This window comes from Miniopterus natalensis, chromosome 15 (genome assembly GCF_054644295.1).
Source record: "Miniopterus natalensis isolate mMinNat1 chromosome 15, mMinNat1.hap1, whole genome shotgun sequence".
Classification (NCBI taxonomy): domain Eukaryota; kingdom Metazoa; phylum Chordata; class Mammalia; order Chiroptera; family Miniopteridae; genus Miniopterus; species Miniopterus natalensis.
Genome location: NC_142095.1, coordinates 10990231 through 11000047, shown reverse-complemented (window position 1 = coordinate 11000047; position 9817 = coordinate 10990231). Strand labels below are relative to the sequence as shown.

The 9817-nt window shown below is 47.6% G+C and overlaps 1 protein-coding gene across 1 annotated transcript; it reads left to right on the top strand.

Annotated features, from left to right (window-relative positions):
- Positions 1 to 1651: 1651 nt before the first annotated feature.
- Positions 1652 to 5015, top strand: CCR4 (C-C motif chemokine receptor 4). The gene is made up of 2 exons (XM_016198879.2): positions 1652 to 1745; positions 3884 to 5015. Exon 2 carries the CDS (start codon positions 3933 to 3935, stop codon positions 5013 to 5015), a length of 1083 nt encoding a protein of 360 aa, XP_016054365.2. The 5' UTR covers positions 1652 to 1745; positions 3884 to 3932.
- Positions 5016 to 9817: the final 4802 nt, after the last annotated feature.

Below are 9817 nucleotides of genomic sequence, written 5' to 3'. Positions count from 1 at the left end.
CAACTTGTAATTTGTTTGCAATCTTCTACTTTCTTACCCAAATTTTATCTGCTTATTTAGACCTCCCCTGTAATATAGTTTGCTTAAATGCTGTTGTGACTCAGTTTTGAAGAGATCGGTCAATTCTTCCACACACACCCCCAATTGATTTTTAGAGAGAGTGGAAGGGAAGGAGGGAGGAGAGAGAGAGAGAGAGATGTGAGATTGGTTGTCTCCCGCAAGTGAGCCCACTGGGCCCAGAATGAACCTGCAACCCAGGGTGCATGCCCTTAACTGGGAATCAAACCTGCAACCCTTCCGTGCGTGGGCCGACGCTCTACCACTGAGCCACACCGGCCAGGGCAGTTCCTCTCTTTGAGCAGCTAGGTCCACACCACAGTCACTTCCTATAATAGCTTCTCATTTTCTGGGGCATCTGTGCACCAGCCCCTCTGCTCCAAGCCCATAAAATTACTCACATTAGCCAATCAACAGAGAACCCACGAAAACTAACTAACCCCATCCTGCTCGCCATACATAAGCCGTTGTCTAGAGTGCCAGCTTGCTGTAACCCAGTGCTAGCCGGCCCCAGGGTACAACCCACTGTGGGCCCCCGCCTGGCAGCCTTCTCTCATTTTAAGCTGTGACAGGTCTGACACCACATCTTCGAAGCTTTCCCACCACTGCCATGGAGCTGAGTCCCTGAGCTCCTGAAGTTGATGGCTTGCAGTGTCAGGTCTATTCTGGTCGCTGCGGACTGGTCTGGTGACGTGCGGCCCGGGGGATGTGCTTTGATGTCTTCGGTGTTAACACAAGGCTTGGTAACACCAGGAGGTGCTGTAACCTCAGGTTGCTGCTTTCCCTCCGGGATGCTTGTGCTGTGCTGCCTGCCACCTTGGTTTGGGGGAGGGTTGCCCTGGGATATTTTTTGTTGGCCTGCTCCTGTTTAGTTAGATTTAAGAAACCCGGCCCAGTGGACCATGTTGTCCATGAAAATGTCAGGAGTGTAGGTGTTAGTCCTGACTGTGTCCCTGGCTGTGTTGCCTTGAGCACAGCACCTCCCCTCTCTAGGTTCTTACTTCCCCAGCTACGAAATAGGCATTTCTAAAAACTTGATTCTTTTTAGGGGGTGGGGGTGCAGGGTATTGTTTAGTTTTGAACAATACTGGAGATAAAACCTATTTAGTGTTTCTCCAGGACAGTAACTTTATTACTTTGCAAACCTGAACACTGACCTCGGCAACTCGGAAACCTGAGACCTGCTTTTAACCTGAACACTGACTCAGAAATCGAATGTGGCCCACTGAGTCCAAGTCCAGACATTTCCTGGACTCCTAGTTCTGGCTAAGGGAAACATGACAGGGAAATAACGAACAGCACCCTGATCCAGACTATAAAGATCATTTCTATGGCAGCCAGGCAGCTAAAAGGAAAGTTTTTACATTAGAAATGCAGCAAATAAATTATTTTTTACAAGTTTCTCTTTTTAAAAATTTACTTCATTTTTCTCCTTAATCTAGCAGAGAGTAAACCTTTCTAAGCTTTCAAGTTTTGGGAAATGAGTGACTAAGAGTCATTAAGAGTCATTTTGTGCTCCTTCTATAAAAAAGAAAAACCCCACTTGAACTCAGCACAGAGGGGTGAGACGTAGTTGGTGTTCACAGGAAGACACATGTCCCTCAAAGGCACCTGTCTGAGCACTGCTGCTTCAGCGAGCCTGGCACTGCTTCGCAGACCTTCCTGGGAGCCACCGTCAGAAGAGCAAGGTAAGAGGGGACGGTTGGGGCCTTGCAGGGCTTCAGGCCGTACGCTGATCTCTGCCCAGGCGCGGGGACTTGGAAGCCCTGGGGGCTGCCAGCCACTCGCCCAGTTCCGTCACTCGGGCATCTCAGTCAGTCTGGTGCTCACTCTTGGCCCGCGTCTTGGAGGTCACACATGATGCGCCTGGACCCACACCCCGAGCTCTCATCGGAGGAGCCCTCATTTACGCACGCATCTGGCCTACATCCCCGCGCTCGGGATGCATGGACAATTTCCATGAGACGTACAGACTTCCCTGCTGCTTGCTTCTGTGAAGACTCCCAGGTCAAGAAAGACCACACAAGTCAGACTCCAGAATAATTCCAGTTACCGGCTGCGCTGACTTTTGTATGTTCTCCTGATAATTTCCTAACTCCTCGCCTCTCTGCTCTCTTTAATTTTCACCTGTAACATGGTGCCGACTAGAAGTGCTCTTCGCTTAAATAGAGTTGCTATTCATTTAGTACGTTTTGTGTGTTTTTCTGAGACCCTGAGATGCACCAGGGCTCCAGTTTGCAGGAGTAAACTGAAATCTTTTTCTCTCGAAACACAGAGTTTAGGTGTTTGGGTGTGTGGTGGTGACGGTGACGGTGACGGTGGGAGGGAGTAGCTGTGAATTACTGAACAGTGTGAAGGGTTTTAACAAGGAACCTCAGGGTGCCATTAAGGAGGCCACCGATGGATGCGGCCCTCTCACATCAATGTTTCTCTCTCTCCCCTGTCCCCTCTTTCTAAAATCAATGGAAACATACCCTTGGGTGAAGATTACAAAAGAAAGTAAGAGGAATGTAGTCAATAATACTGTAAATTACTATGTATGGGGCCAGACGGGTGCTTGAAATATCGGGAACCACTCTGTAAAGCATGTGGTTGTCTAACCGCGATGCTGTGCAACTGAAACTGATTCATATAATGCTGAGTGGAAACTGTACTTGAAGGAAAAAAGGAAGGAATCCAGGGGACTTGACCGGCCTTGAGTCAGGAAGCCCTCAGCCCTGGAGTGCTCGGGTTTACATGTGAACATGTATGTAAAACTTTAAGAAGGTTTTAACCCTTCATCTGCCGATTTAGATAGGAAGTGAGGCTGGTTGTGGAGGTTTTATCTCTGGCTCTGATGTGCCTTTTCTAGATTTGTCAGACTGATTCCCACTCTGGTAGGATTCAGTGAGCAGGACTGATTTTCATACATGGTTTTTATCAAAAGACCAAAAATGTCCCTCAGTGTACCCAGAAATCTATAGAGGGCAAAGCATGCAGGAGGAATTAGGATTTTTATGTGGCCCTGGCCAGTGTGGCTCATTTGATTGGACTGTCATCCTGTACACCGAAGGGCTGCGGGTTTGATTCCTGGTCTGGGCACATACCTAGGTTGTGAGTTTGAACCCCGGTTGTGACTCTATCATCTATCTATCTGTCTATCTGTCTATCTATCTATCTATCTATCTATCTATCTATCTATCTATCTATCATCTATCTATCATCATCATCTCTCTGTCTCTCCCTCTTCCCCTCTCTGAAGACCAATCAATATGACCACAGGTAAGGATTACAAAAATGAATTTTTATATCAAGGCAAATGGCCAACCTAGTTTGTGTTTAGCTTAATGATCACCTAAGCAAATACTGAATTTGGGGAGTTACCATCTAAAGCAGTGACATGGGTGGGTTTTTAAATCTTTTTTTCCTTTCTGTTTTTCCATCGGAAAGGCCCTCAGTGCAGTGCTGTTGGGGATAGCAGCTGGTCTTTTCCTTCCTGCAGGAGATTTCCATAGCCCCAGACTATCTTTTAGAAATACATCCTTGAAAAATACCTCCTTGAAAAGGAGGTTGTGCTCTCCACACCTTACATATGCGAGAACTGAGGCTCCCAGCAGAGGGGTAAGAACAGCGGCAGAGCTGGCATCTGGAATCTGCCTGACCCCAAAGGGCAGGGTTATTTCATTGGGCTGCACTGCCCTCCGGGGAATGGAGCCCTTCAACTCGGGAAGGTTGGAAAGGAAGTAGCACGATCTGGGGCAAAATACTAGGCAGCTGTTCTCCGCGTTCAACACGGTTTCCATTTGGTTTTGTTCTTGCAGGAGCCCTGTTTGCTTTTCACATTCGCTTTTCCTGGCTGGCCCCAGACCTGCCCTGAGGAGCCCGTAGGTTTGAAAATGAACGCCACCGTCACAGCAGACACCACCGTGGATGAAAACATCTACAACAGTTACTATCAGGATGAAAACTTCCCCGCGCCTTGCAACAAACAAGGCGTCAAGGCATTTAAGGGGCTCGTCCTGCCTCCCCTCTACTTCTTGGTCTTTCTGTTTGGCCTGCTTGGAAACTCCGTGGTGGTTCTGGTCCTGTTCAAGTACAAGCGGCTCAGGTCCATGACCGACGTGTACCTGCTCAACCTTGCCATCTCGGACCTGCTCTTCGTGTTCTCCCTCCCTTTCTGGGCCTACTACTCGGCAGACCAGTGGGTTTTTGGACTAGGTCTCTGCAAGATTATCTCCTGGATATACCTGGTGGGCTTTTACAGCGGCATATTCTTCATCATGCTCATGAGCATAGATAGATACCTGGCGATCGTGCACGCGGTGCTTTCCTTGAGAGCGAGGACCGTGACTTACGGGGTCATCACCAGCGTGGTCACGTGGCTGGTGGCCGTCTTTGTCTCCCTCCCAGGCCTTATATTCAGCACTTGTTTCACAGAGGACAACCACATCTACTGCAAAACCAAGTACTCGTTGAACTTCAGACAGTGGAAGGTTCTGAGCTCCCTGGAGATCAACATCCTGGGCTTGGTGATCCCCTTGGGCATCATGCTGTTTTGCTACTCCATGATCATCAGGACCCTGCAGCACTGTAAAAACGAGAAGAAGAGCAAGGCAGTGAAGATGATCCTCGCCGTGGTGGTCCTCTTCCTGGGGTTCTGGACCCCGTACAACGTAGTGCTCTTCCTGGAGACCCTGGTGGAGCTGGAGGTCCTCCAGGACTGCACCTTTGAAAGACACCTGGACTATGCCATTCAGACCACAGAGGCCCTGGCTTTTGTTCACTGCTGCCTCAATCCAGTCATCTACTTCTTCCTGGGGGAGAAATTTCGCAAGTACATCATCCACCTCTTCAAAACCTGCAAAGTCTCTTTTGTGCTCTGCCAATACTGCAGGCTCCTCCAGATTTACTCCCCCGACACCCCCAGCTCATCTTACACGCAGTCCACAGTGGACCACGAGCTCCACGACGCTCTGTGAAAAACAGAAATGCAGAAAAGCCAGAGTTAATAAACTGCCCGAGTTAAGAGCTCCCCTAAAGTTGTATGATAGTAAGAGCTCCCCGAGCAAGTGTCAGGGAGATGGACGTCCACTGCAGAAGGTGGAGCTTCTCACCCTGTGGTCAGCTTTCCCCTCGCCACGTACAAGTTCAATGCCTGGTCTCCCGTCCTCGCACCAGGCTGGCCTGCGCCATAAGTAAGCCCGAGGAGGATTCTGAGCAGTGTTTCAGAGGTTAGAGGTCATGTTGGGAGACCATCCCCTTCTCACCTGAACAGACGGGGTTCTCCTGCGGGAACTGAAGGGAGCTGACTGGTGGAGAAATCGCTCTTTCCTGCGGTGGAAGATGGGCCCTTTAATTAACTTCTAGCTTTTGCGGGACAATATAGAAAACTTTGATGGGCTGTGCCAGTGTTTTCTCTGTATCTGAAGCCAGGTGTGTGCGGAAATGAACAGTGAAGTAATGATTCTTGGAATGTAAAGGATTATTTGTTAGTGGAAACCAAACTTTTTATGCTGATTGCAAGTAGAAGGACATTAAGGCATTAGCGTGGTCTGATTTCCAAACATGAGATTCAAGGCATTAAAAAATGCATACATACTTGGGGAAATTCAAATGCTTTGTTTTAATTGTAACAGATGAATATTCAGATTTAAAAAATAATACATAGTCCCTGATACATTTATTTGCGGTCTTTTATTTGTTAAAGAGTGCCTTCTAAACTAAACTAAACAACTAAACTAAACTAAACTAAAAACTAACCTAAACTAAACAGCGCTTACCACCAAAGGAGGCAAGAATAAGCAACTAAAAGTTACTGATGTGACCTAAAAATGACTGTCAAAAACTTATGAAATTGTCAAGTATCATCCCCTCTTTTAAAATAGTGGCCCTGGTCTTTAAATTTCACATGACTCAAAGGTTCAGTCTTTTCTTATGTCATTTTAATCATGTAATTAATCATTTCACACCATGGAGAGAAATCTCTGTTCTTATAATCTTAATTAACCGCAATTTTGTAAAGACTTGAAAGAAGCCTGTGCATCCCAGTCAGGGAGGGATATTCAGCCCCTCCAAAAACAAAAGCCTGTCTTGCAAACCACGAGTCCCAACTGCTTGCGTCAGTCTATACCTTATCGCACTCTCCACGTGTAGAAAGAACGCGTTTCCAGAAAACTGATTTTCCGAAAAGTGATTTGAAAATGGTACGTTGATGTTGCCTTAATAGAAAAAACAAAAATAAACGTGTATATAGTCCCACAGAGCCTTTTTTCCTGGTCATGTTCGTGTTTGATCTGATGCGAGGGGAGGCCGAGGTGCTGAGGTCCCCGTTGCCCCACATCAGCTACGTGCTGCAGATGACAGGGACGTACCCAAGGGGGGATCGAGGGGTGGCTGTGGAGCTCTCCACTTGGGGTGCGGAATGGAGTTGCCATGGTTCAGGGCACTTGGAGGCCAGAGTGGATAAGAAGCGAGGGATGGGACAGGCTCCCAGGCAGTGTCCTTAGGAAACCTCTGCGCGGCGCGCTAGGACCTGCCAGACCCCGGCCTTGCGTTCCCCGGGGAGCCTGAGCGCCGTCCTCTCCTCCCTTAGCCTCCGTTTCCCCTGATCTCCGCAGCAGAACACCGTCAGAAGGACTGAAAGACAGACAGAAGACGGTTAATGCGAAGCACCTGTGCTCCCAGGTCGTGGCTAAAGGTGGCCTTAGGTTAGCCCTGCCAGGGGCCGCCTCCCCTTTCCCGGTAGAGCTCGTGACTTTATCCATTTAATCGCAGAGATTTCAGGACGCCAAAAGGCAAAGACTGGACAAAGGGGTTTTACTGGCCCTTCACTCCCATCACACACAGCGCTAAGCAGGGGTCAGGTGCGGACCACGCAGTTCCTAGCCCTCCACCTGGGGTGGGGCCATGCATCACCTCAAGGCCCTCAGGGCTTCCCTTCTTCCAAAGCTGGGGGATATGTCCTCAGGATGGGACTGTAGGACCTCTAGTGACACCCGAACAGGACCCTCTCGGAACACTGAAAAGGAAGTTCCTTCCCATTCAGTAATGGAAACATGGGAAAGCCAGCCAGCGTGATTTCTACACAAAGGTGGGTTAAACTATTAATTTTTCGGAGGTTAGATCCATTCCTTTCTTGTTGCAACATACCTCGCTTCTGGAAGACCAGGTATAATTGGTTTAAGGACAATAGAAACAGGTTGGCTTTGGGGTGATGTAAATGTTTTGGAACTAGATAGAAGTGCTGGCTGCACAACATTGTGAATGTGCTAAATGCCACCAAATGGCACATTTTTATTTTTATTTATTTATTTATTTAAAATATATCTTTATTGATTTCAGAGAGAGGAAAGGAGAGGGAGAGAGAAAAGGAGAAACATCAATGATGAGAGAGTCACTGATCGGCTGCCTCCTGCACGCCCCCAACTGCAGATGGAGCCTGCAACCCGGGCCTGTGCCCTGACCGGGAATCGAACCCTGATTGCCTGGATCCTAGGTCGATGCTCAACCGCTGAGCCATGTCCAGCCGGGCTATTTTTTATTTTATTTTAATTTTTATTATTTTTAAAATATATCTTTATTGATTTCAGAGAGAGGAAAGGAGATGGAGAGAGAGAGATATAGAAACATCAATGATGAGAGTCATTGATCGGCTGCAGCCCGCAACCCGGGCATGTGCCCTGACCGGGAATAGAACCCCAATTGCCTGGATCCTAGGTCGACGCTCAGCCACTGAGCCACGCCTGGCCGGGCAAGGCTATTTTTATTTAAAAAAAAAAATGTTTTCATTGATTTTGGGGAGAGGAAGGGAGAGGGAGAGAGAAACATCAATGATGAGAGAGAATCATTGATCAGCTGTCTCCTGCACACCCCCCCCCCCACTGGGGATCGAGCCCACCACCCGAGTATTTGCTCTGACCGGGAATCGAACCATGACCTCCAGGTTTCTGGGTCAACGCTCAACCACCGAACCACACGGAAGGGCCTAATTGTACATTTTAAAATGATTAGTTTTATATTATGTGAATTTTTCCATAATAACACCACCAGTAACAACAATAACAGTAATAGGAAGTAGCCCTAGTAGTATCTGTCTCATTGTAAGCACCCAGATGATACCGAATAAATATAATGTTTCCCATGAGAAGGAAAAATACAGGGTGATGCCAAAGGGTATTCAGACCTTTAGGGAGATTTTTCCTAAGAAGCTCTCATAGCAGTTTGGAACATTTGCTATAATTCCTATTTGTTGAATGTCTGTTTTATGCCAAACAGAATATGAGGCTATGGAGAGAACCGGGTAAAGAAGCAAGTTCTGCACTCATTGGGTTTACGGTCTGATAAAGGAAAACTCCAACGCAAGGTCAGCTATAGTGCAAGCAGGGCAGATGCGGTAAAAGAATTAGGAACAACCACCCCAGAGGAAGGGAAAATGGATTGTTTCAACGTTTTATAATACAGTTGGCTTTCGAAGTAGGCCTTGTTAAAGGAGCTTGGTTTTGGTGAATGGAAGGGAAGAAGGACATTCTGGACCGATGAAACAGCATATGAAAAGGCAGGGTGGCCTCAGAGCACACTGTGTGTTCAGAGAGTGGTGAGTAGGTTTTTGTAGTTAAAGCGAATATGTTGGGGGTGGGGAGAAGCAAAGTAGGGAAAGATGAGAGAGACCACAGAAAAATCATAGAGCCAAGAGGCTGCAGTTCTGAGCTCCTGAGTCAGCTGCAGCCCATATTAGGCTTGAGAAGACGGTGAGTGGGTGCTGAGGTGCGCTGTCCATAGCCCGCTGTTAGGACCGGAGCACTCGTTCTGCAGCTACCGGGAGCACTGACACATGACAGCTCTCCCTCGTCTCCTTTTGGGACTGTCCTCCCTGGGCACAGCTCACATCCAGTGACTAGACAGTGACCGGAAACAAAACACTTAACCTTCTTGCTTTAGTCTGGGACAACTCTGAAGAGCCATTCAACTCCAGAGCTCCCCATAACATTAGGGGAGACCTCTGTTGTAACTGCCCTGCGGTTCAACTTTGCCTGCTGTCTGGTTCTGCCTCCTTCATGCCCTTATAGGTGCTGCTCCCAAGAGGGCTCCCCATCAAGTCTCCTGGATGCCGATCTCCGAGTCTCAGAGTCTGATTCCAGGAACCCCAACCTAAAATGGGATTTTTGGATCACATAGGGGACAATTGAACACCTAATATAAATGGAATGTGACCTCGATCTTTGCATCGGGGATGTCCTTCACTCATTGCCCTCTGGCCATCAACCCCAAATTGTCTCTTGGTTCGTATGCTTCTATTAGTCAGTCTCACCTTTGCTCCCATAATTTGCCTGCCTCAAGCCCTGAGGCATCATCCCTACTCCACTCTTTCTGTCCTGTCTACCTCTGGCTGAGCCTCAGTCACCTGACATCCTATGTCACTCACCCGTTAGTGACTTCCTCGCCTTAAGTGAACCAGACACAGCTCCAGCCATTTTTGGGGTCATATTACTATACTCCCTAAAAGTTTATAATGGGTCCAGATTTCCCTTTCAGACAATCAGAGAGTCACTATATTGAAACTCATATATTGAAACTAATTTCAGCCTCTTCTTAAAGTAGATTAATTTGGTTTTATTACCCCCAAGAAACAGGTCCAGGGGAAACACTATTCTAATCATAAATTAGATGAACTCCTAACTGCCTAGCACAAAGCAGTTCTTCAATTGTTCTCTTTACTGAATGAGTGAATTTCCTTATCTCTTAATCAAGTTCTCTACACCAGCAATTCAAGTTTCTATTTCAC